General features: G+C 38.0%; 1 protein-coding gene across 1 annotated transcript; it reads left to right on the top strand.

Annotated features, from left to right (window-relative positions):
• Positions 1-33: 33 nt before the first annotated feature.
• On the top strand, positions 34-27,713 carry LOC140945905 (uncharacterized). The gene is made up of 7 exons (XM_073394970.1): positions 34-360; positions 2,182-2,328; positions 16,930-17,055; positions 18,566-18,688; positions 19,256-19,378; positions 22,908-23,036; positions 26,966-27,713. Exons 1-7 carry the CDS (start codon positions 42-44, stop codon positions 27,283-27,285), a joined length of 1,287 nt encoding a protein of 428 aa, XP_073251071.1. The 5' UTR covers positions 34-41; the 3' UTR covers positions 27,286-27,713.
• Positions 27,714-27,920: the final 207 nt, after the last annotated feature.

Raw genomic sequence — 27,920 nt, 5'->3', positions numbered from 1 at the left:
TAACAATTTACTTTTCTATACTTTAGCCGGGAGTTCCAGACATGACGGCGAGGATAGTGTTCCGTATCTCAGTTGTGGCTCTCCTGCTCTACCTCGCAGTAACTCAAAAATGTCCTGCAAGTGGAAGATCCGAGAGTTCCATCATTGGCTGGATGTTACGGGGACACGTATACGACACTCTTCTAGCAGAACTTCCGTTTACATGCGTATTCAAGTGTCGAGAAGATAATCGATGCCAAAGTTTTAACTGGGTGATCTCTCTTCTCACCTGCGAGTTTAACAACAGGACAAAGGAAGCTAGGCCAGAGGACTTCATTCCAAACCCACAAAGATCTTACTATCCACGCGATTTAAAGCGAGGTGAGCCAGCATACCAAGGAGGGGGGACTCCCTATAATGGTCTATACGGGGAGGGTCCGACTGAAAGGGTAGCGTTTGTCAGGCTTCAGGTCTATAAAAGGGTTAAATGATTTCACTATTTAAAGTAAATGAAAGGGTAAGAGACTCGTTTAGGCCTGTCAAAGGACCTAAACGGGCTACTAGTAGGGTTTTATGGCTAAAATAAGCCGAGAATTTTATTTTCTGTTCTTGAGGGGGGGGGGGGGGGGGGTACTCAACAAAGTTTTGTACGGAGAGGCATTGCAAAAGATAATAAAACCAGAACGTTTCCTCGACTTTTTCACAAGCACAGAAAATCTGTTATCTGTTAGCCCTTTCGAGCCTTTTTACCCACGGATATGACAGATTTCCCTACTCTTTTATATACTTCAACTAGTGAAATCCCTACCCTCTCATATAACTGAAGCCTGAAAAAGATACGCCGTTCGGGCGAAGCCACCTCATATAGTCAAGCCATTAATAGCGAGTGACTCCCCTCCCCCGGGGGCTAAGTTACATTTCCCTAAACTTCGCTTGAACATTAAGACTCAAATCTGTATTTTGAATTAAATTGAGCCTACGTAATTGTTGGTTTTCACATGACGTCACTAAAATTTAAACTAAAAAAGCTATCGATTCTACCGTGATTTTACTTTCACGATACGTTACAGCAGCTGAAAACTAGTTTTCATACAAATTTTTGCTTCAAAAGAGTTCTTGGTTTTCTGATAGAGGAAGCTTGAATTTCTAAACTTTTGCGTGACGCGGCATTTACATGACGGCCAAGAGAGCTGTCATGTAGGTTAAAAAAATGACTTATTTCAGGAAATTTTGCTATCTAAACAGTTCATGTATTAGAAAAAGTATTACTTTAATGTTTATGAGTTTCTCGAAGAATAAATCCACGCTTTTGTAGCAAAACTCAGTAACAGATGTTTCTGTACATGTTGGTTTCCGTCCGCCATGTTGGAGCTCATGCAGGTGAGCACCAGCATAACGTCTCCATACAAATCTCTGTAAGTTTAGGTAAAACATTTCTTCGGATATCTCGTATACGAAATATTCCTCTGACCTGAATCTTGGCGAGGGTCTTTTTATATTTACCTCCTTTCATTTCCCAGATTTTGGACTTTATCTATTGAAAGGTTTTGATTTTTATTTTGATCTATTTTGAATGGCGTGACACTGAAAACCAGCAATATTTATCTGACTGTACAAAAGACCGATGCTCACAGATTTCAATGACAACAACGGTGCAAGTTCCAGATGAAAGGCTTTAAGGAACAAATTTATCTGGTAACTTCTTATATCATTGTGACGTGTACGTCAACATTGACGTTACCATGGAAACCGAGGTTTGACAGCTGTGTTTTTCAAAATTTGCACTTGTCTCAAAAATAGATTTTATTTTTATTTTTACTAATTATATCATTATATTACACTTAATTTAGCATTATTAACATATTATTAGTCACATTTTACTGACAACTTGGACATGTAGAATAGTGACAAAAATAGAATGTGCTGGATTCGATTCCTGGAAGAGCTTCTTATACTTTTACCTTTTTTTTTTTTTTCTTTATTTCTTTCTTTCCCTTTTTCTTCTCTTGTTATTGTACTTTTCTTTTTTTTGTTTATATATTGTAGATTTTTATATTTGCATATTTTCTTTTCCTTACTGACTCTTTCCCTCCCTTCCCTTCTTCTTCTTGCAGTAAGCCCCAAGTGCTGCTCCCTCCCGGGCATTCAGTAAAAGTATGCGGATTGATAAATTAATGAAGAACCTTTTTTCTGGCCTTTCACTTCCCCTTGGTTCCATTCAAGAATTGCCAGCTGAGACTTGTGAAGAAATAAAGAGGAGTGAGGGACACGCTGTTAGCGGGAAATACTGGTTTTCTACTGTAAAATCTGGTACATCTGTTCTGGCTTATTGCAATATGAAGACCAACGGTGAGTTTTGTCAGTTATGTCAGTAATATATAATCGGCGACCGATTAAGCTTGTAAATCTTTTTCGATATTTCATCACGCCGCAATCCTGTTACTGTTTTCCCCCCTATCCACGACCTTAACTTCAGGACTGTGATAAATTATGTCCATGTGTGGTAATTTAGTGCTTTACTGCTTCTTCAACTGTCCAGAAATGATGCCTTCACGTAAAGACAATCTGTATATTATTCGCATGAGAGGCCGATGTCTTCAGTTAAGCTAAGATGGTGGGAGAGCAGCGACTTTTCTTTGTCCTCTACATGGTATGCGCTGCTGAGCTTCTTGCTCAAGGAAATCAAGGTACCATGAAGTATTTGCTTATTGAAATGTTATACAAGTATGCTTTTAAATGCTGATATTTGATGGTCATTTTCTACGGTAAAATTCATGAAAGTTTCATTCAAGAAAGGACGCAGGAATCGGGGATGGGGCGCACAAGGAAAGGGCAAGTTACGGAACTATGTTCAAGGCCATTGCGCTCAAGGCGTTTTGAAATTATTAAAAAATATTGCAGCCACCGTAAATAGCCAAGCAGCGCCGTAGCTAGTATGAGGCCAACCGAGGCACTCGCCTCGGTAAAATTTTGACCAATTTCGCCGATCATTTTTATTTTACATAAGCGATCATCGGATATTTTTAACGCATCATGATATTACAAAGAATTCAGCAATTCAGTCAATATACTATGAAAAAATTACCATATCATCGATCTCAAGGGGCTACGTACGTTAACTCAAATTTTTTTTGAACAAATACTGATCAAAACCATTGGCGAGGTTAACGGTCACCCAGATTATGTAGCTTGTTTCTGATTATTGCTTTTTAAATTCCACTTAAATTAACTCGAAAAAAAGTTACCGAAAGGCCCAGAAAACGCTGCAAATCGCATTTCCGAGAGACTAAAGTTCAAAATTTCTCGGGGGGGGGGGGGCATGCCCCCGAACCCCCCTAGCAACTCCCGCCTGCCTCGGTTGGCCGTTTGGTCTGGCTACGGCACTGCCAAGAGGCAACGGGAGCTTACTTTCACTAAGACACTTTTCTTCTCTTTATAATAGCAATCAGTTTGAAAGCTGGAAAAACCAACGTCACTGTCAAAAGTCTAGGGTTGTTCGCTTGTGAGGAAACAACATTCGCTGAACCGTTCTCTGGTGGAAAGCAAGTAAAAGTCTTTGCTTCCTTTGGTCACTCAGTTAACAACAAGGCTCGTGGCAATGGTGCTGCTATTTGGGTGGAATCGGCAGATAGAACTCAATTCCGCGCTTGTAACTACGAGTAGAGCAACGGCTCAAATTCAAGTGCCGAGATAAACTGGATTGCCCTACAATCTGCTCCCAAAGGCCGAGCACAACTATGTATGTATCACTTCCTTGGACTCTTGGACTACCGAAATGTAAAAAAGATCGACCTTCCTCACGTACGTTCCATATCGCTGTGATTACCTACAAGGTGCCCATACAGGATTAATCTAAAAAGGCAGAAACTGGTGAGTTATGTAAGGCATAGTTAAAACATATAACTGACGACCGCAAATGCGAATCCTCTTAAGGAACTTAACCAGCTGCTCAATCAATGAATTTAGGCGAAAATTGACGTCTCTTAAGTTTCAAGTTCAATTACCTATATACAATGTACATGCTATTATACACCAACCTCATGATTTAACGGGAAATGACGATAAAAGTCTAAAAGGTGAATCGATAAGCGTTAGTTTGTTTCCAGAACGATTAATACAATAAAACAGCTTACTTTGTCTTTGATCTTTTGTTGCGCGGCTCTTCCTTTTTGTTTTCCTGTATTTTGTTTGTTTGTTCACGTTTTTTTTTTGGAATGGGCAGTAATATAACTAAGACAGATGTCCACCCCATGACCCTCACTAGCCCACTCATGTTATCACCTACCCCCAACTCCTCGACCTCAAACCCTCTCACTCTTTGATCCGTATTTGATTATTACACTCTCATATATTTGCGATAGTTATCTGGGTGTTTTTTTGGTGCAATAAAATTTCTTGTTACTTTTGCGATTTTTGCGGACTTAAATACTAGATTTCTGCAAGCAATTTCTATTAAACATATTTTTGCTAAAATTGCGACTAAAATTTGTAGCAAAGTTTTGCTACAGTTTGCTATCCTTGTTGAATTTGTTATTTTTGCTATATTTGTGATTTTTTTCTATACATTTCTGACGGTCCATTTATTTATTTATTTATTTATTTATTTATTTATTTTGTTGCCAAAATTATTTGGAAAACAATTTGCTACCGAACTTTTGCGACAGTATTCGGTCCTGGACATAAGTGGAGAGCCAAAAGATAGCATTAGACAACTCTTTCAACCATTTTAATGCGAAAAAATTAATACAATAGTTGCAAAAATGTGGCCTCAATAAAATGTTTTGGTGAAACGGGTACACATCGTACATCTTGCCTTATCCGGAAAGCGGGGATTCTCATCTTCGTTGATGGACTCTTCGTTTAACTGGCTTAAAGAACTGATGCTGGCGTTAGTTTACAATACTATCAATCAACTTTGCAGCGCAATAATTAAGTAAGGTACTGTAATTTTTTTCTGTATCGGGTCGCCGTTTAAATAACCCAGACACATCAACATAACCTATATTTGTTAACCCTCGGACATGCACGCAAATTCATACCCCCACCTTAATACAAGAGAGGGGGTGGATGGGAACCCTCCCTAGCGTTTTTAATATGTTGAAGTATTTCGAAACGATTTTGCCTTAAGTGGAAAGCCTTTGATCTTCTCTACAAGATGAGGTATATCTTATAAGTGGTGACGCTACTGGGGGCCTGTGACGTCACCAAAAACGGTTGCAATCTTGGCCACCATCTTCGATTTTATCTGAAGTATTAAAAATCAGGTTAAAACCCCAAGAAATGGTATTTTTTGTGCTCGACATTTAAAATGACACATAAATAAGTACTTTGCATTATTTTATCCACGGTCTTTTCTTTTATTGTCAAGAGAAGTTGAAAGAACATGCATTCTCACTCAAAAATGGCTTGACCATCAGCTACTTATGACGTCATATATCGTATCCATAATAACCGACCATCACTAAACTTGTCTCAAAGTGCGTGTGAGGGATAAACGAACAGCTGTTGACAACGTCAGGTGCTGAAGAATTATCGTCTAACAAAAAAACTGAGAAAAACCTCGGGGGGGGGGGGGGGGGGGGGCAACCAGCCCCCCACTTGTAAGTGAGGGTTAAAACAAAATGCATTTGTCTCTTTGCGGCCAGATGAAGAAATTTGTTTAATTTATGCCCATTAGGATAAGACCAAAAATAAATATGACGGCGTTCTGAAATAGCCAGCAAACGAAAGGAATAAAAAATGAGATCATGCCTGCTGTTTTTCTGTTGGTCAAATTAACAATTTCAGCCAATATGCGATAAACTGGCGCCACCGTTCTGAGAAACAATTGTCTTTTTACCCTTGAACTTCTAATTGCTCTAATTTGGAATCTTCCTAAAAATGCATTGAAACATAACGTTGAACGTTACCTTTGAGTTAAAATTGCTGTACGTATTTGCGTCATTAAGCAACATCGTTCAAGTATAAAACATCCTCATTGACCTTCAGAAGTTTATTGACCAAAAGTTGGTAAACTACAGCAGATCAAAATCTGAAACTGAGGTACGTAAAGTATAAAACTTTTTTACCATTATAAAAGATAGAGATGTTTCAGTTTACTTACACGAATATTTCGTAGCCTTTTGATTATCTTTATACTTTGATCATGAACGGCCTTATCGACACCACTGCGCCGTATGTGAACATATTTATCTGTTACGGGCAACAGTTAAAGTATCTTTTTTTGTTTCACTCTACCCCTTTCCCCAAGAAATGCTTCTTAATACCCAAACTAGTGAGTGGTAGATATGCTGGAGGATGAGTTGGACTTTAAGTCTTAAAAGTCGCCGATGGGTTTCGTGTTGAGGTGGGTGATGAAAATTGTCAGTTGACTTCGTAAGGCCAAATAACGCTGTGTTTTTTAGTTAGTACTTGGTTTCTACTTCTATGCCAAGGCAAGTCACTGGTCAATGAACTGGGAGTAGTTAGGTTTGAGTTGTTAAGTAAGCGAGGTCGCAACACGAATTGGAGTTTGCAGAATGAGAGGTCACGTTTAAAAGCCCACAATTTAAGTATTTTTCCCTACCATGAGGTCACTGAATTAAAAAGAAGTACAAAGATGTGTTTAATGAAGTCAAATGAAACAGATATTCCTTATATATTGTGACCCTCCACAGGAATTTGATGCTAAAGGTGAAAGCACGCTCACGACACGCTTGCACGACAAACTTAGCGTGCCGTAGATCACGGATATGCGCATATTAAATTGAAAAAACAAAGACGGACACACTTGCCTTTGTTTTGGTAAATTTAACATGCTAGACCTTTTGTTTTTTTGTAGCGTGCCATATGTCACGACAAGTGTGCGAATTATAGCACGCTTAGCGTGCAGTTGGGGTAAGACACGTAAGATCGTAAGATCGTAACCGTAGCCATTTGAAAATCACCACTTAATGGTCGTCTAGCCTAGAATTAATGCGAGATCAGTGCAAACCAATTTCTCCGGCTGTCGGCTGTGACCGGATTCGCAAAGAGGCCTGCTATCGCATGCGAGGCGCTAAAGTTATGTCGCCTGAAAATTATAGTTATGTCTCCGGAATATTTATTAGCAGTAATGCACAGAGAAATAAAGTTGAATATATTAGTTTCATATATTTCTTTAAGCCATGCTGAGACGAACGAAGGTAATTAAATCGGAGAAACAAAAGCTGCCTAGAATTTTCTATAGGTTGAGGAAGGCTAAACATTTCTAGATGACCGTTCCATGCATGTACAATTTTCGAAGCTTATCTATCCCTAGCTATTTTTCGTAGAGAAAGGAATCCTAAAATTTTCGGAACCGAAAATACGATGAAATTCTCACTTTCCTAAAACTTTCAATTGGAAGCTAAATTTTTCGGGAAAATAATGCTGAAGCCCTTGTAATTTCGAAAAGACTGAAGTTGTCCTAAGATGCTAGGACGCATTTAGGAGGAAATCGCCGTTAGGTGCCCCTGACGTCAACGAAGCGCTATCAGTCATAATTTATGTGAAGATATCTCGTTACGCTAAGCTAAGGCGAATCAAGCGCTGTAAACGTGTACTATATCTCGTTCTTCACAGGACGAAAAAAACAAGAATCTGTAAACTAAAAACACTGTAGAATACTAGACTCCGTTGCGAGAAACACAGAGGCAAACGTGTTTCCGTTAGCGGGTACATCCTGGTAAGCCCGTTTTTCCATGTTTCCGTCGCTGCCTTCATAACAGACGAAACAATAATGATAATTCAGTAGTACTAAAGAATATATTTCGTTTTTTTTTTAAATTTGACGAGACGAAACAAGCGCGATAAGTTTCAGGTAATACTATGCTAGGACATGTTGGATGTTGAGCGTGATGAAATTTCAGGCCTCATGAGTGAGGATTGCGGGCGACTTTTCTGCGAATTTTGGGTGACAAAACTCCAGTATTATCAGGTTTTAAACGACATAACTTCAAAGCGACAATCGCTGTGGCCTTATGGCCGGTAACCGGTCAAGGTTTTCGAAACACTAAAATGAACGGCAGTCCTATATTCTCCGTAAATTTCACAAAATAGCTAATCTAGTGTTTTTAACACCTTGACCGGTTACCGGCCATATAGCCCCAGCCACTTTAAATTCCCGTTTCGCTTTTTGACATTGAAACCGTTTTGGAATTTTGGTACATCTAGAAAAGCAGGCTGGTTTTCATTTGATCACTACGATCCTTGCAATCGCTAAAAAATAAATACAATTTAGCGATCCTGGCACCTGATGATTTCTATTTGATCACTGCGATTGCTGCGATCGGAGCGAAAGTGACTTAAGTCCGAAAGATCACTGTTTTTGGAAAAATTGCAAGTGTGTTTTAAATTAAGGAAAGTTAAGATAACCTTTGCACAGCTTCGTCAGTGAACATTTCTAGAAAGAATTTTGATTTTGCAATGCTAATATAGTTCTACCCATAAATCCAGGAGGTCCCACCGTTCACTGTTTATACTTTTCAAGCGACAACGTTTTTTCAATCAGATACTATCGCTGCGATCGCTTAGGTAGAACTTTTTCTTTCTCGATAGTTACCAAAAAAAGGGTGCCGTTCATAATCATTTACGGTTCCTTTTTGTAGAGGAAATTTATTTAGCTTATAGATAACACGCCTTGCGGGGTTTTGCGCACACTGAAAGCGTGTTGTGCTTTTTCGCACGGAGCTTTTGTTTGAAAACTTTAACACGCTCTTTTGTTCGACTTGCTCACGCTTAATTTCAAGCGTGTCCTCTGAAACAAAAGAAATTGCTAATGAGGCAAGATTGCAAGCGTGCTAAAGCGTGTTAAAATAAATTCTTTCGCTTTCACCTTTAGCATTAAAATCCTGTGGAGGGTCACAATTATCATCACAATTATCATCGAACGATTGCTAGTACCTGGTATAAGAATACAATTATCCTTCGAGTGAGTAATGCTTTTTCGGGCTTCTATAAACTCCTTGCATTCGCGCAAACTGTTCTTCCTTTTAAAGTCCTATTTTCATAGGACTTTAAAAGTTTGTTAGCGGCATAGCATTTTTGGAGACAAAAGGAATTTATTCTGTCTTGCGGCTATTAAAAAGAGATGATGTGCATTTGCATGTGCCCTTCAAAAAATCCTTGAGAATGTATAGTTAATAAACTATATTTGTAAAAACAAAATGCATTTGTCTCTTTGCGACCAGATGGTGGAATTTGTCAATCATTTATGCCCATTAGGACAAGAGATGAAAAATGAAGCATTAAAAACAAAACGATCAATGGCGTTTTGAAATTGCCATCTAACGTCAGTAATAAAAAGAGATCATGCCTGCTGTTTTTGGTCAAACACTTAATTTGTTCGTCAGCGCGATAAGCTGGCACCTCAGGTGACAAAAAACTGCCTTTTTTGTGTTTGATATTTGATTTTGGGGGGGGGGGGGGTGGTAGGGAGATCCTCCTGAAAATATATCGTTTGCCATTTACTTGTAAAGGCAAGACAAGACAAGACAAAACAATGCTATATTTGGAGTCTTATACAGTCCTATTTAAAGTAAAAAAGTAAAAATAAAGTAAAAAGCGAGAAACATAATTTCGGCATTTCGTTTTTTTTTTTTTGTTTTTTGTTTTTTGTTTTTTTTTTGCTAAAACGAGCTTAATTTACAAAACTAGCAGAATTATTGGCATAATTTTAGAAGTATACGAGCACTGCAAGTAGCATGTCATGCTACTTTCGCGAGGACAATCCCCTTCCACCTCCCCCCCTACCCCCCACCCCACCCGCTTACTCGTGGTTATTAAACTTTGCGTGCATAACTCTTACACCCACGAAATTCAGTGACACGCTACGAACTAATAATTATTTTGTTTTCAACAGATTGGACGATGGCTGGCATAAAAACATTAATCATTATTTTCGTTATCATGTTCCCAGTCGCGATGATAACACAGGAAGATGTAAATCATGGAGGTAACAACTAACAACTACGATATCACCAACAAAAATTTAATTGCGCACCTGCGGTTTGTCGCTATTATATTTCAGCGTCCTGTCTCTGCTTCATGTACAGAGAGCCGCTTAAAATTCTCATTTTTACTTTCCCTAAAAAATTCTTCCAAGGATTTATTCACCATAATTTTCACATCGTCAATAATACACCCGGTTTACCCCCAAAATTTTGCATGATAATTGTTTTTAATTTTCGTTGGAATAAGCAGTCATCATAGGAGAAACTGAAAACTATTTACTGATGCAAAAGTTTTCGAGGGTTAAGACAAGATGTTTGATGGGCGATGCGAAAATGGTGAATATGTTAACAACTACATTTAGTTGATACTTGAAATTTTACACATTAAAAATGTGCGATCAACATTTGGCAAGATTTCTTTCGTTCAGTGTTCATTCATGAATTGCCTTGCTTTATTTGTTTTTTTTTTTTCTCTAATGGATTTTAAATAAATTTTTATTTAAGAATATCTTGCGATACAGTCAACTCCCCCTCAACAAACACCTCTTTAAGACGGACAACCCCTGGTGTTGGCCCCTGTCATTGTCCAGTCATTTGACTCAACTATGCTCTCTATAAAGGCGGAAACCTCTCTAAAAAGGACAACCGATCGATCGACACTTTCAAAACCGTCAACGATCCCTTGAGAAGTGCTTTAGGTAGTGAAAAATACCGCAAAACGGAAATGTATATATGTGTACTACATGACGACAGGTAATTACAATCAGGATAAGCAAATTACATACCCATTCCAAATACAGTACGCGTCTTCTTACAGCTTGTATCTTCTAAACGCCACACGGAGAGAACCTCTTAACCTGTAAAACAGCTATCTTCTCGGTCTGTTAGCTGAACTGTTTGAGCCTTATGGGAACTTCACATAGTGACATCAAAAACAAACCATTATAACGAGATAATTTTTATATGATTTAGTATATGGTAATTAATGTACAGTAGAACCCCGCTAACTCGAACTCTGAAGGGAAACGAAAAACAGTTCCAGCTAGCGAGGGTTCGAGTTATCGGGGTCGATTGAAAAAAAAAATGATTTGCCATGTTGCAGTTACATTTTTAATCAAGGGAAAGGAAATTCAGTTCGAGTTTGCAGGAAATTCGAGTTATCCGAGTTCGAGTTAACCGTGTAAAAAATGACTGGAAAGTGGGGTGAAATCCAAGCGGGAAATTGGACTTAGTTCGAGTTAGCGTTGCTGCTCTTCAATAGACGCCGTGGACGTTGACATGCATATGAACCACGTCTGATTGTACAACGAGAAAAAAAAATTCACCTTTCCAGCACATTGTTTCAGTTTTTTATTGTTTTGCACAAGTAAAACGGATGTGTATTTATTGCGAATAAGTTCAGCCTTATTTTCTTGTTATTCAGTACTGGCGCCTTTTTACTCTGACTCTCTATTAGCGGGACATATCAGTCCCTTTAATAGACGGAGAGTCGGGAAGCGGTCAAAAGGTATTTGTCTTAGAAAGAATTGACTGTTATTACTGTTATTACTGTTATTATTATTATTATCATTATTATTATTATTATTATTATTATTATTATTATTATTATTATTATTATCGCCATTATTGTTATCACTACCATTATCGTTATCGTTATTATTTTTATTTTATCGTCATTTTCTATTATTGTTATTATTCAATACTATTGAATAATAATTTATCACAATTATAATTATAATTGTTATATTTATTTTTGTTTTACAAATTTGATAAAATGTCGTTAGCTTACAGATTGAAATTTTTTGGTCATATGTGTTGCTACTTTACAGTTTGTCCTGTTCCGACGAGTAAAGAAGAAGATGAGTTTATTAAAGAGCGGGAAAGAAACAGAGAACTAATGGAAGAAATCGCCAGAGAAATTGAAATGACGTGCCTAGGTAAGTCAAAAAATATAAATGAATAACAATAATAAAAACCTTAAATGAGCAAGTCCTTCCGAGCGAATTGAAAGCCCTTTTGAATAGTTTTAACCCTTTGGGACAGTTGGGTGTGTCCAATATGGAACAATGCATTCTAAAGCCACTTACCCTTTTAGTTTAACCCATTTAGTTGTTAAGCAGCGAATCCAGCAAGTTGTACATACATACACTATCTACAAGTAGCCATTTTGACTCCTGAAGGAAATAACCCACCCAGCACAGGAAAGGTTGCCCACACCACCGGGGTTTATATCCAATACTCTTTCCAGTGTAAAGTGGTGTGGATTCATTTAGGTCACACAAGTACCACTGTCACTGTCGGACCTACGAGACCTACGGTTTTTCTTGCTTATCCGAGAAGACTACAAAGTCTAACCGTTTTCAGATGTCATTCAGCTGACTTTCTTCTTAGTTATTTAAAGACCCTGACTGTTGGTCCGGCCCGGGTTTGAACCCGCAAACTCCCGCTCAGCAGACCGGCACTCTCCCGACTGAGCTAACCAGATTGCGAAGGTTATAAAACTTGGAACACTGCTACCTTATTATAGAAATGCTGACTAATCTTGTGAGAGTTTTAGACACACATTTTGGGCAAAAATCCACTGCAAATCTCGTTATTCGCTACTACTCTTCCCAGTTTGAATTTCCCCTATTGCGGAAAGCTAAATAGCCCAATTCCGTGAGGATAAAGGCTATATTAGTTGAACTAGATATGTATAGAATAAACGAGAAAACAAGAAAGCTCCCGAGAACCTTTATGCTAGTTTTTTTTTTGTTTTTTTGTTTTTTGTTTTTCTAAAAAAACGCACAAAATTTTGCGACTTGGAATTTAATGGTACCACTTTAGAAAAAACTATTTCTAGTCCATGAGCCATTTTGTGAGAAGTGGCTAAAAGTACAATGTTTGTAGCAACCCCTCATGGGAGATTGTTACGTTGACTTAGGGTGCGCTAAGTTGTTTGGAGTATTGATACCAACGTTTTCTCAATGATTTTTAATCAACGGATCATGATATCAGTTGTTTGTGCTTACAGGAGCAAACGTTGAAGTCAAGGAAATTCTTATAACTAACTTTTACTAGCTGATTTGTAGACGAGTGTGAAGCAGGACTACATAACTGCCACGATGATGCATACTGCACCAACACCAAGCGTTCCTTCACTTGTGCTTGCAAACCAGGATATACTGGGGACGGCGTCAACTGTGCAGGTAACATAATATGGAGCTGAAACGAACTGAAACGAACTGATCTTCTCGAACTGGTCATGCATGTCCTGCCATAAACTACTTCATAGACACCTTCTTCGTCACTTTCATTATCTGAATCAGTCGCGTACTTATCTTGTTGAAATCCCCTGTGTGTCCTGTATCTTTTTGTCGGCCTAAGTTTCAATCCATTTTCAATCCTTGTAATCCATTGCAACAGACGACGAGAAACACTATCAATGCCAAGATAAAGTCTTGAATAACAAAACTGGACCATTATTTTTGGAATTCAATTGATGGGAAAAAAAAGACGTTTTAGCTTTATAAAAAGATAGCAAATAGCACGACATAGTCCCATGACGCTGGTGGTAAAGATCCCGCTCTTAATCTTGAGTTGATTAGCTTCTTATAGATCCTTGTCAAACAGGTCGAAAATTCTCTATCCAGTCCGCCCCCATCCCAACTGCATCTTCTTTTGTCATTGTTTGCACTGATGGAAGAGACATATTGGGAGTGCTAACAAAGGCATGAAAGTGTTTGACACGGGACAATTCGACTTTTCGAATTCGTAGTTCTTTTAAGCGATTCCTTCATTCTATTTCTAAAGTTTTGGGCGTAGTTAAAAGCACTAAATGTTTGGTGTTGAATGAAGTGAGAAATTGCGTGCTGTAGGTTTTCCACCTGCGTTGTCAGAAGTATTTTGTACCTCGATATAGACCGTTGTCGACATCCCCGGAGCTCTTTTGCGTCCCTCAATGGTACCTTTTTCGCAGAAGTACCTTTTTTGCCTGTTTCAAAAGCGTCATAAAGATATTCAAAGGTTTTAAGAAATGAAACTGTTTCGGGAATACCGGTTTAAACACTAGCTTAATTGACTCAATATAGTTGAAACTGAAACATCATCTACAAAAGCTAGTGATATCTCGTAAGTACAAATTCCATGTACTATACTTCAATAAAGATGCTGATTTCTTTGAGCCATCAGAAATTCTTTTTGGCCAAATCTAATGCTAAGAGTCATGATAGCTTTTTTCTTCGGTAGTAATGTTTAACTTGACGTCCTAGGCCTTTTGGGTCCGTGACAACTTCCTTATCCGAACACAGAAATCTTGTTAACAGTAGAATTACGAATTATTCACTGAGTTGTCTACAACCAGCACTTAATGACGGACGCTTTCTGTTTGCCGGGTACTGCTCTGGTGCCTTTTGCCAGAAGCCGATTAGATAAGTCATCTGCGGGACAGAAAAAAGTCAGAAAATAGCATTTCTGTTTGTAAAACTTTGTTGCTTTCATTAACATCAACGATGGTATGCAGTTTAGTTAATAGAATGCCACTTAACTGTTAACTTTTCATTTCTCAGTTAACTACTAATTTGATTGCTTTTATCATAAGAATAGAAACGGAGGCTTCGCTTTTAGCCCTGGCTAAATCTATACATTAGATTAATTAATAATTTTTAAGAGGTTGTTTCATGGAGGCACAAGTAGAAAACAATGTAAAAAAAGCAAGCAAACAAATAAACAAAGAAAAGAACAGAAAAAAAAACACATATGTACAGACTTCAATCACTGAAAAATTGCGGAAGTGGATAAAAAAAAATATTGGAAAGAAAGAACTTACTTTGAACTGGTGCCCCTGGCCTAACACTCAGGCCCTGTTGTATCTCGTGCCGTCAAAAGAGTTATTTTCTTATTCTTAGCGGGCTCATTCGTCATAAATAACATAACTGGCAGCATGTAAAACTTTGGATAATCATTTGTCACTGATTTTATCTGGGATTTTGTTACAAGTGGCATGAATTGAATTATAGTTCACTGCAACTGCTTTATTTCCAAAACTACAGATTAAGATATTCGTGGAATATTTCTACTACTCAAAAGCATTGCATTACTATCCCTCATTCAATAGGCATAAGAATCGAACTGATTCAGTTTGATAATTCAGCATTAAATATTGATTTCCAGACATAAACGAGTGTAACACAGGAAAACACAATTGTGACGACACTAGCAAAGTGTGCCATAACACTATAGGATCCTTCGGGTGTGCTTGCAAGGAAGGTTATTTTGAAGATGGAGAAGATAAATGTACAGGTAACACTTCAAGATCCCTTAATTGAAACACTCAGATATTTCGTAGCCACGTTTCTTTCACATCAATTTCCTCTGTTCAAAGGTGGTTTTTCACTAGATTCGTCTTAATTTAAGTCTCGCTAATTTCCATAATACTTTTTACTTAAGTACTGATCCCAGAGCATTAAGTTCATGTATTAATAACTGAGATATATTATTGTAATTCTAATAGGCCATTTTCGAGTTGACTCGAGCTTCTGTCTTAAAACGAGGCGAAGAGCGAAGCCTTTTGATATGAAAATTAGTTTTAAAGCTTACAGGTTTTTAACATTCATCTGATAGATGTTTTTTACTTAAAAAGCCCATCCCAATTTAATGCTTCGTTTCCCATCGCCCAACCGACCCATTTTTTTGAAAAGTAAAATATAAAAAAAAATTCCAGAATCACTTGTAAAGAAGCAAGTACTATAATTTACAAGCACACGATCTTGTCTTATTAACAGCAATTGTCTTAAATTATCATCGATACTTCGTTTTTGTAGTCTTTTTAGACATTCGATAGTCCTGTTCATATACATCTTTTACATCTTTTACCATCTGATTATATCTTGCAGACTAAACGTGCAATCATGTGTTCATTCATTTTTTTTTTTTTTTTTTTTGCCAGACCGACCGACCCACCTTCACGAGAGGGAGGGCAATGGGAAACGAAACATTTTATTGGGTTGGCCAAAACAATAGCGTCCTTGCGAGATAGTCTCCGCATGAGATTTGAGGGCAGGATTTTGGCCGCCGAGAATTTAGGGATCTCGGCGAGATTCGCGGCAGGATTTTGGCCGCCGAGATTCCTAGAGATCTCGGCAGAATTTTGGCCGCCGAGATTTAGGAATCTCGGCGAGATCTCGTCGAGATCCAAAAATCTCGGCGGCCAAAATCCTGCCGAGAATCTCACCGAGATCTCGGTGAAAATTTTGTACGGGAAGAACCTTCCGAAAATTTAAAACAATAGAAAATTATAAATGTGAAGATTATCTCCGTCAAGTCACCAACATCCTACACCGGATAACTCTAACTAGACTCCGTCCAAGTAATCACAAATTGGCGATAGAGGCAGGTCGTTATATAAGACCTTATAAGAAACCGGAAGAGAGGATCTGTCCTATCTGTAAAAAAGATGTAGAAGATGAAATACACTTTTTAACTCTGTGCCCTGCGTATCAAGAAAGAATTTATTTGAATACTTAAACAAAGAATACAGAATAGCAGTAAACAGAATGGCACCAGATGATGTTTTTCTGTTGTTAATAAACCCTCCGAGCAAGAATAAACCAGTACAAAAGTTAATTGCGAAATACGTATTCGACTGCTATGAGAAAAGAAGATCATTAGTTCTTTAGGTTAACATTGATTATAGTCTCACTATAGTGTGTAATGTGTGTTATAATTTTAAATTATTTGGATAAAGTCGATGTACATAGGACTGTATCAGACTCCGAATAAAGTATTGCCTTGTCTTGTCTTGTCTTGCAAACGGCGACTGATTAAGCATGTAAATTTTTTCGATATTTCATCACGCCGCATCGCTTACTAAGTTTAACCGGGAGATGCAAACTAATCAGGCACACAAAAAAAAACTTGAAAAAAGAAATTTTAAGCAAAAACTCATATGTTAGATAGGAATGAGTACTCTTTGTGTCACATGTTAGGGGTTAATGCCTTTCATTAATGTTTTTTTGTCCAGACATTGACGAATGCAGTGCTTCTCAGGCTCCTGTATGTGATATTAACGCAAACTGCTCCAATACTCGTGGATCTTATTACTGCACTTGCAAGGCAGGATTTATAGGCGATGGAAAAACTTGCCAAGGTAAATAATATAATTAAGCTAATTTGAACAGTTTCGTTCAGTTTAGTTCAGTTTATTTCCCGTTACAGACTTTACACGGGTTACAGGAAAATGTTGCTATATAATTAATATGATTAAGCTTGGCTGTTATGGCCAAGTGATAGCAATTAATATGTTTAAAATAAATACAGGCGATGAACCAGAAAGAACAAAATTAAATAAATAAATAAACAAGAACGCAATAATAGAAAAGATCTAAGAAACAATTAATAACAATTGATACCAATCAAGAGACTATAAAGGGGACATAGAGGGCATCCCCCATATACACCCTATTCCATAGGTAGTTCGTCTCGAGTTATTTTTAGAATCGGGATAAAGTTACCTCGCGCGAGGCGTGGATGTTTCGTGGAGGTTTCGCATGACCAAACGCCGTGCAAAACATGTCGGGTGAGAGGCAATGAAAGCGTAAAAAGATCGAGAGCATTCCTGAATATTGAAGCGAAATGAGTCGGCGCTCATCTGGGAAAAAGGAATCGCTGGACTCTTTGACAACGCGTGAAATCAGTTTAACTCGAAGTTGTCGTAACCTCAGTGCTTTAATAAAATGAGAAATTTCGCCGGTCTATTGAAACCGGTCGTTTGTACAATTTAGGGAGTTTAAGATCCAACGACGCGGACGACAACTAGAACGTCAAAAAACAATAGGTTTAATTAGCAAAACAACAACTTCGCACGTGCAACACACTTTTTTGTTCATTTCTTTCCCGTTTTTGCACGAGTACGACGTGAAAATGCCTAATTTCGCGTTTTATGGAAGACGTAAATAAGCAACGACGAAATTTTATTTCTCTTTCTGAGCTTGAATATGGTCCCTTGAAATTCAGCTTTAGGAGGGTTCGCCTACAATTGACAAAGTACGTGGGTAGGAATAATCGCTATAAAGACTGAAAAAAATAAACATCAAACCAGAAATTGCTCTCTTCAAACTGTAGATTATAAATGATCCTGAGAGAATATTCAGTGTGTTAAGGATTTCCCTGCTCTACTCTAGCTCTATACAAGAGAGGAAGGGCGATTCTTTTTTAATTTCGGTTTCGCTGACACAGCCTTTGCCGAAATCTCGCTGTAGTCGTTTTCGTCGACTAAAGGAATAGCAAAATCGCTCTCCGCGTCTCCCCCCATTTTGTTCTGCGTCATTTCGTGAAGGACGCGTGGCTCTCAGCGTGGGTCATCCACGCGGAACACATTCGCGCTATGTGATTGGCTGTTGTCTAATCCCCCTTGAGATCTTTGGTGTTAAAAATAACTCGAGACGAATTACCTATGGAATAGGGTGTATATGGGGGATGCCCTCCCTGTCCCCTTTATAGTCTCTTGTACCAATTAAACAAAATACAAAAGATTTAGTATTTAAAAAAGCAATACGGACAAGTTTTGAAAGAAGTCAGTTTAGGCAGAATTAGGTAGTGCTACGACTGGATATTTCCATTAAGAAAGTGGTTTTTTCAATTAAAGTTGTTTTTCTTAGACATCGACGAATGCACTGCTTCTTCTCCTGTATGTGATATCAACGCTAACTGCTCCAATACTCGTGGATCGTATTACTGCACCTGTAAGGTAGGATACACTGGCGATGGAAAAACTTGCCAAGGTAGGAGAAAATACTCATTAAGCTAATTTGAAGGAAATTTAGTTTACTGCAGCTTTTCCATCAGAGATGGGGCAGCTCCTAAAGACCAGTGATCATTTAAGATGGCGGCTAATCTGAACGAGATCGGCAATCCGTCGAATCAAACCGTTTCTGGTATTGGACAATATCGAGGTGTTGTGTACTACGCTTCTTTAAAGGGGCTGCGTAAAAAAATGCAACGTTTGAAGCCAGTTATTTAACGAAGAGTGATGTTTAAATTACTCAGCACCGTCGTCAGTTGAATGCCCCACCCCGAACGAACGAGGACAACCAAAAAAATAAGACACTGCATCGTGCAAGCTACTGAGTCAAGACGAAGTTTTTGGAATTGCCATTGCAGATAATTATGAGAGATGCAAAAAGCGTGATGAGTTCTAACAAAGACAACTAAAAATGAGCAGCTAGATAGAAACTTACTAGAAACATTTTCTTTCCCTTCACGAGGAAATTTAATCTACGGATCGATCAGGACTAAATATTTCCATTAAGAAAAAAAGTGACTTTTTAAATTCAATTTGTTTTTCTTAGACATTGACGAATGCAGTGCTTCCCCTTCTTTATGTGAAATTAATGCCACCTGTCTTAATACTCGTGGGTCGTATTACTGCACCTGTAAGGCAGGATTTACAGGCGACGTAACAACTTGCCAAGGTAGGAGAAAATGCTTTTATTAGCTAATCGAAAGGTCAGTTACTTTGCTGCTGTAACATCAAAGATGGCGGTTTCCCACGGTAGTATCATGGACATCACCTTAAGATGGCGGCTATGACATCGGAAATCGGTCGAATCAGGTCAGCTTTCGACGACGTCATGCCTAGTGTTTCGATTTTGTTACTAGTCCATATCTACGACTGTACAAAACTCAAGGGAGTTATTTACGAAAGGTGCTCCTAAAATCATTCAATAACATCCGTTGAATGGCCCTTCTAGCACGAAAGAGAAGCCAAAAAATTGAGAAACTGTACCGTGCATTGCAGAAAACCAACATATAAATTCAACAACCGTAATACAACTAGTTGCTCTCTTTGAGTCTTTTGTGGAGCGAAGACCTATAGTTAAAACATCCATGTGATGGTCTGTTCTTTTCTACCTCAGTAGCAAACGAAACCGAAAATTTAAATTTAAAATACCAATAACTAAGATAGTGAAAGTAATGAAAGTATCCGTAGCTGGTACTAGCCTTGAAGAAAGTGAGAAAAAATTTTACAAATCATGTGCAAGAAAAACAACAATGTGAGGAAGCTGAAGAAAGCAGAGATTGTAAGTTCAGAACATATCGCCAATGCCACAGGCCACAGAGGTATAAATTTTCTTAACGACTACGATAAAGCCGACGAAGAAGAGCCACAATGACTTTTGCAGTAGGCGAAATGAAACAATGAAAACCCCAGCGCTGAGAAAAAGCAAATATTATATTATTATATAATATATATATTATATATTATATTATATTATATTCGGGTTTTAAATCTCAAAAATTTCTCCATGAATCCATAAAGCTATTATGGGGTCTCAGGAACGCATAATGATGAACGGTCGTTAAAAAACCTTAGCACGTGTCTTTCGTCTCGAAGCGTTTTCCTGATTTCAAAACGGCAGTATACTTCTTACTGAAACGCTTCCTGCAAACGCCGAGCTCTCATAATCGAGGATGAATTTAAAAACCAATTCCTTTTGCTGCTTATTGTAAACCGAGTTATCTTTAACAGGCTGGTGACCATATAAAATCAATCCTTGCACATCCATTCCCAAGTTCTTAATTAGCTGAATGATTTTGAAAGCGTTGGTTTTGAAAAAGTTTGAATTTGACAAAGGTAGTAGTCTGTTTCAGCCAATCAGTTGAATGAACTAAAAACGCACGCGCTGTCAAAATTTGTTGTTCTACATTATGTTTTTCGTGTATATTATTAATAAGTAATCACATGATTTTTCTCGTGCGATTTGGAATAAATAAGCACTTGTAAATTTTTCAAAGACCACAAAAAGCAGTTCGCCCTACGGACTCGTGCACTTTTGTTGGTCTTTGAAAAATTTACTCCTGCTTATTTATTCCAAATTGCACTCGAAATCATGCGATTACCTATACTAATTTCATCGACACATTACCACCAGTATTTATGACTATTTTACCTTATAAACTGCTCCTGAGTAAAACTACCGTTGTGAAAATACTGTACAAGTAAAATAGGGCCTATTATGCACTGCAACGTCCTTGGCAGCGTGGACTTGGATTATAAAACGTTTTGAGAAGGATCTTTCCTCAAACCCTTTTCTTATACAGATGTGAACGAGTGTCATACAGGATCTTATTATATGGCTGAGTCTGTTTTCGCCATGCGATTGGTCAATTTGCGGTCCGTAACTTGCTATACGGACCAAAATTTTGAAAGAAAATGCTCATTTCGGAGCTCTAAATCTCTTTTCCTCGGAAAAAGGGTTTGAATAAAGTTATAAGACTCCTGTTAACCTTTAGGACTTGGATGTTGACTTTGGCCTTCAACATTTTAAACTGTGTTTATTTGTGAACGAAGGCGATAAAGAAACTAACTCGTAAATTTATCGAAGAGGATTCTAGTCGGTGTTTGAAAATCTTATCGTAGTACACAGTTAAGAAGACGAAAATCGACTGGCAGAGATTCGAGATGTTTTGCCTAAGAGAAAATGAGTAATTCCTTCGACAAATATGATATAAAATAGGCCTGCACCCGATCATCTTGACAAGCTTCTTTGCCATTTGCAGTGTTTTTTCAAAGACCAACGAAAGAAAGATAGAAGTGAGTTCGAGCCAGACACAATGTCCAGTTTTCAAAAGACTCCAGAGTCACATTAACGAGTGAATTCTTACAGTGCTCTTAGTTTTGACCGAATAAACTTTAAAATATGTCTATAAACCCTGAGGACTGGGATGTTGACTTTGCTTTTCCTAACCTGTAGCTTTGTTTTAATGAGAACGACTCTGATGTAGAAACTGAATGGTAACCTTACCGAGGAAGAGAACTTTAGTCAGTGTTTGAAAATTTTATCGCAGATCACAATTGAAGACGAGAATAAACTGGCAGAAAGAGAGGTTTCCCCAAAAACAATTAACGAGCGAATCCTTCGACAATGACAACAAACTTACCTTGAAAAGCTTCTTTGCCTTTTGCAGTGTTTTTTTTTTTACAAGGACAAACGGAGAAAAGATCAGGGCACCCAACGACAATTTTCAGAAAATATCTGTTCAGAAGACGATTTGAGATCTAGAATTTTCGGAACATTTTTTTGTAAAATTTCTTGCTTGCTTGCCTCTCCTAGGATTTCCGAACATCTAAAAAATGGTATAATTGCCCATTTTTAATGGCTTTTACTCTTAAAGGGTCACCTAGAATTTTCGGGGGCCTTTTTCCTGGCTGAAATTTTCGAAAAGTTAAGTTTTGATCCCTATAATTTTTGCATCACTAGACTTTCAGCTAGGAAATCCGAACAGATGAAAAATTTTGGGGGGATAAAAATATGCCTATATCTACCGTTTAAAAACTAAAATACGTTTAAAAATGCTATGTTTAAGTGGTTTTGAACTATATTCTCGTTGGGTGTCCCCGGAAGATGGAAAAGACTTCTAGACAGACACAGTGTCCGGTTTCCAAAATACTACAGCACTACATTAAAGAGTTAAAACTTACAGTGCTCTTAGTTTTGACCGAATAAACTTTTTCACTGACATAGCAAATTTGTTTTTACTTTCTCGGAAAGCTAATTGTTGTTATGTGCCATTGTTTTCGTGCGCCAATAAAAACTCTCTTTTTTGACGCCTGTAAAATGACTGTCAAATCGTGCGTCCTGCGATGCACTTGTTTCCGGTCCCCCAAACAGGAAGAAGCGCTAGCCGTATAATAAACATCTTATTAGCCTCATTTTTTCGGTCCGTACTGTAACTTACGGATCCTCGTTTTTTTCCATTGGATCCGTAATTTACAGTACGGACCGATAAAACGAGGCTAATAAGAAGTATAAACAAGAACGTAATAATAGAAAAGATGTAAGAAACAATTAATAACAATTGATACCAATTAAACAAAATACAAAAGATTTATAATACGGACAAGTTTTAAAAGAACTGAGCTTAGGCAGAATTAGGTAGTGCTAGAACTGGATATTTCCATTAAGAAAGTGATTTTTTAATTAAAGTTGTTTTTCTTAGACATTGACGAATGCGATGCTTCTTCTCCTGTATGTGACATCAACGCTAACTGCTCCAATACTCGTGGATCGTATTACTGCACCTGTAAGGTAGGATACGCAGGCGATGGAAAAACTTGCCAAGGTAGGAGAAAACACTTATTAAGCTAATTTGAAGGAAAGTTAGTTTACTGCAGCTGTACCATCAAAGATGGGGCAGCTCCTAGAGACGTGTGATCATTTAAGATGGGGGCTAATCTGGTGACATTCTTTAGACCTCGCGCACAAATTTCTTAAATTCCTTTCTTAATTTCATCGACACATTACCACCAGTATTTGTGACTATTTTACCTTATAAACTGCTTCTGAGTAAAACTACCGCTGTGAAAATACTGTACAAGTAAAATAGGGCCTATTATGCACTGCAACGTCCTTGGCAGCGAGGACTTGGATTATAAAACGTCTTGAAAAGGATCTTTCCTCAAATCCTTTTCTTATGCAGATGTGAACGAGTGTCAAACAGGATCATACTCTTGCCATGCTCAGGGTCAGTGTGTTAATGTTCCTGGCTTCTACTCTTGTAAATGTTTACCAGGCTACACGGGCGACGGAAAAAGCAGATGTGAAGGTACATATTTCCAAAATTTAATAAGTATAAAGGACTGCTATATTCAAAATGCCAATGTATTTAAGGGACGGGCCATAAGTATAGGGGGGGGGGGGGGGGTTGCCGGGGACAGAGAAGTGGTGGGTTATCAGTTTTTTCACACTGTGGAAGGGGCGGGTCGATCAATTTTCAGGTAACCTTTGGTGGTGCGCTTATCTAATGAGCGGGACTGGTGAGATAATAATGGGATAGTTGGCCACAGTAACAAAACATAAAACAAAGCAATCTAAAACTAGTGCTTTTAAAAAATTTTTTAAACATCTTGTGTCTTTTTCTAAAAGGCAATTTTAATGCAATAAAACCGGTATGATGTTTGGTTTTTACATTTCATTGCTGTTTAACATTCTGCTAACTTACCAACCCTCGGACGTACAAACCAAGCGAACCACTTCGGCACTGACAATTAATGAGATATGATAGGCTTTTTTATCCTACTGTAATCCGTTCAAGAATCAGTTCCCATTACCTGAGGACTTTATTACAATTGTGATCAATAATAACATAACTGGCTTTTACAGCCCTCTCAGTTGACCAGGTATCTACCAACAGCCCTAACCCCTCCATCAACTGTTGATGTCCATGCACATGCTTTTAAATCACATTTGCTTTTGCCTTACAATTTTTTAACAGTTCCTACAATGACGGCGACAAGCTCCTGCTCTAATCTTCTTGTGCGTGACGCCAGCAAACCAAGTGGTACGATTTACTCAACTCATAGAAGCCCGATATACAGTAACAATATGGATTGCCGATGGAATCTAAATTCGAATGCAGTGATTGAACTTTTGTTCTACTTTTTCACCACCCAATGGTCGGCAGACTATGTAAGTGTGTACGATGGTGACTCGACCTCCGCACCTCTGATTGGCCAATTTAGTGGAAGCTCGCTCCCAGCGCCTATCACAAGTTCGTCCACCAAGCTATATGTGCGGTTTACGTCTGATGGCTCTGCGCAGTATGGAGGATTTGCCGCGCGTTACCGAGGTATTTTTCTTCGTAGACAAGATGAATAGAAAAAGCTCTGTCATCTTTATTAACAGGCTCCCTGGTTAGCATGATAAAAACTTTCCAGCCGTACACACGAAAAAGTAACAATAATCTAACAATATTGAGTTTCGGCTCAACCTTGTGTGCGAAATTAGACTTTGATTGTCTACCTAGCTGGAGTTTGAAAGCGTTAGCCAAAAACTATCTCCAAAGTAGCAAATATAAAAGCTAAGGATGCAACCATTCCTTTTTTTTTTCTCTTCTTCTCCTTTCAGTTCTCCTGGTTCTTTGACTTGCCCTTCTTAAATAGATTATAGGCTTGGGTCTAATTGATTTTATTACGTTTGGAAAATGACTATGGCTATCACTGGCTATTACCACGGCACAGAGGATGGAGGAGAATCAAAATTTGGCACACACTAAAAATTCATCGTCCTTAACAAGTGTGTAAATGTTGTGTTAATAAGTCATGTGATATGTCACATGGCCAGTTTCTTTTTAAGAAAAATCTTAAATAATTGACAAACTGGTAACGGGCTGGGTAAGGAAAGAAATCAAGTAATAACATTTTTCTCATTCATTTTAAATATTTCTAACACTCAAAGTCAAAGTTTATTGAGAGATTTTGCAAAGTATTCAAGGATATGAACAATAGCACTAGCCCTAGCTATTGAAGGCGGGTAGTGGAGAGACTGTTTACTGAGTAAAATTATTAGTAAGTTTTACATAATAAGCAATAAATAAGCAGATGGTATGAATATATATGCGAATAGATAATCGCTGTTTAAGGACTGAAAAGAATAAAGTGGGTAAATAAAGCTACTTGGGACATACTTTTTGAAACTTATTGATAACGGTGGGATATGCCATTCCTTCACGTTTGGAATGACTGCCTATCATCGGCACTTTAGGATTATGACTGAAATATCATTTTAAGTGCCCAAAATTAATGTCTAGTTCTTAAAACTTTAATTTTTAACTTTGCGTACATTCATTCCAAAAGTAGAAAATAAAGTATGTTTACTCTCTATCAGAAACGCCAATTTATTCATTCAAACAAAGTAAATTCGCCACCAATTCGCCAATTTCCTTCATTTTCTATTTTGGTCGCGTGACATGTTACGAGACCATAATTAAATCATAAGTTTTATTGTTAGTTTATAAGGCGCTAAATGGTATGGCACCATTATATATCGCGGAATTACTTAGTTATCGTACATGTTCACGTACGCTACGCTCTACTGATCAAAAACTTCTGGCAGTTCCGAAGTCAAGACTTAAAACATACGGAGACAGGGCCTTCTCCGTTGCTGCACCTAAACTCTGGAACGAGCTGCCATTAGATCTTAGAAGTTTAGATACAATTAATTTATTCAAGAAACACTTAAAGACCAATCTTTTTAAAAAAGCATGTAATGTTTAACTTTTTGATAATTTCGAATAGGATTTATTGCGATATTTTTATAAATAAGACTGCAAATAGGTTTTTAATTTATTCATATTTTATTACCAGTGGGATCTTTTTAATTATTTTAACGTTATGAATTGTAAAGCGCTTTGGTCAATTAGTGGAGTTAGCGCTATATAAATTATGTTATTATTTATTATTATTTATAATTTTAAGGCACAAGAAGACCTGAAGATTTATTTTTGGGAAAAATTCATTTTGTTCCAGGTATCCAAGCGAGAGATACTGCCAATCAATCGAACACATCTCTGACGCAGACCTTAAACCCTCGAGTTTTTCCTCTCCCTCTCCTTCGTTAGTGTGATTCGGCCTTATCGGATGATTTTTGGCCCTTTTTCACTCGACAAATGACTGCAAATATTGCTGGCTTCGTTTTCAAAAATTCCGTTAGATATGTAAAAAGGTGTGAAAGAGGAATAGCTAAATATGTTTAGAAGGTAAGTCCAGATACCCTGATTCCGGAGAGGAAACAGAGGGACATATTTAATGGACATGCCACTCGACCTGACCGACAAAAGTCCCCCCGCCCCCGACCTTTGACCCCACCAAAACGGACTTTTAGAAGGCGTACATTATAAAAAAAATACCGTGTAAAATTTAAAACCCACTTTACCTTTTATTTGAACTCTAGCTGTGACATCCGGTTCAGTTCGTCTCAGGGGTGGCACCCTATCGGCTGGAAGAGTTGAAGTCTTCTATGATGGTCAGTGGGGAACAGTTTGCAATGATGCTTGGGACATAAATGACGCTAACGTGGTCTGCAGACAGCTGGGTTTCTCGCAGTTAGCCAGTCAGGCTTGGGGCAGCGCCTATTATGGTCAGGGCTCCGGTCCCATATGGATAGATGACGTGGCCTGCTCAGGTAAAGAATCACATATCTACGATTGCAGACATCGTGGATGGGGAAACAATAACTGTACACACAGCAGAGATGCCACTGTGCAGTGTTCTAATTCTTATGGTTCTGCTAACATTCGTTTGGTGGATGGCGGTGTTAATTTTGGCCGAGTTGAAGTTTATCACAACGGCCAATGGGGCACAGTCTGTGATGATCTCTGGGATATCAATGACGCTGATGTGGTTTGCCGTGAGCTTGGTTTCCCCAGTGCGTACTTGGCACCATGCTGCGCGGGATATGGCCAAGGATCTAACCTTATCTGGATGGATGACGTCCGGTGCAGTGGAACAGAGGCTTCATTGTTTAACTGTATACATGCTGGATGGGGAACAAAAGGCTGTGGCCATCATGAGGATGCAAGCGTGATCTGTAACACTTAAATGAACTGTTTGCACATGGGGCCATGCTTAATTTGGGTTCATAGAAATTCAAATCTGTATCATGCCTATTATGTTAACACTGATTCTAAAAAGTCTAAGAGCGCTTACGTGTGACAAGAATTAACTTAGATGAATAATAATAAACGAAGTTGTATTTCTAAAGATATAGCTGTAAGTAAAATTCCCAGTCTTATTAGACTATTTTGTTAAGCCCTAAAGGAGCCATGTCACGAGGATTTTGTTGTTTTTATTTCAGTTTTGTGCCGTAAAATCATTACTTAGTGCCTTCACACGTGTAAAGTGATAAACTGTAGAATTGTGAAGAATATATTAAACAAATTTTGTCATGGAGTACAGATGAACCATAATAACTTTTACATGTAATGGTAATTTTTGCAGGTATTACATTAAAACTTGAAAAAATTGGACCTCAACTGCATGTCCATTCTTCTATAAACTAATTAACATCCTTAGCACTGCAGGCAGCGGAGGTCTATGTTTTCAAGACGAGAGTTAAACGTTGAGATATATGCGTTAGCTTGCGTTATCATATGGCTGAGATCCAAATGTCGAGAAAATTGCTCATATGCAAAAACCATAACACCAAAGGTTTACCAAATCGTTTGTAAAAAAAA

Source organism: Porites lutea, chromosome 8 (genome assembly GCF_958299795.1).
Source record: "Porites lutea chromosome 8, jaPorLute2.1, whole genome shotgun sequence".
Lineage (NCBI taxonomy): Eukaryota > Metazoa > Cnidaria > Anthozoa > Scleractinia > Poritidae > Porites > Porites lutea.
Note: the sequence above shows the minus strand (reverse complement) of the source record. Positions and strands in the feature narration are given on the sequence as shown.

Excerpts from the sequence above, each read along its gene's own strand:
- LOC140945905 (XM_073394970.1), top strand. The coding sequence starts at position 42 with ATGACGGCGAGGATAGTGTTCCGTATCTCAGTTGTGGCTCTCCTGCTC. Across the intron at positions 361-2,181 it reads TCCACGCGATTTAAAGCGAG|TTCCCCTTGGTTCCATTCAA; the intron begins GTGAGCCAGCAT and ends CTGGCCTTTCAC. Across the intron at positions 23,037-26,965 it reads AAAAACTTGCCAAGGTAGGA|ATGGTTCTGCTAACATTCGT; the intron begins GAAAACACTTAT and ends GTTCTAATTCTT.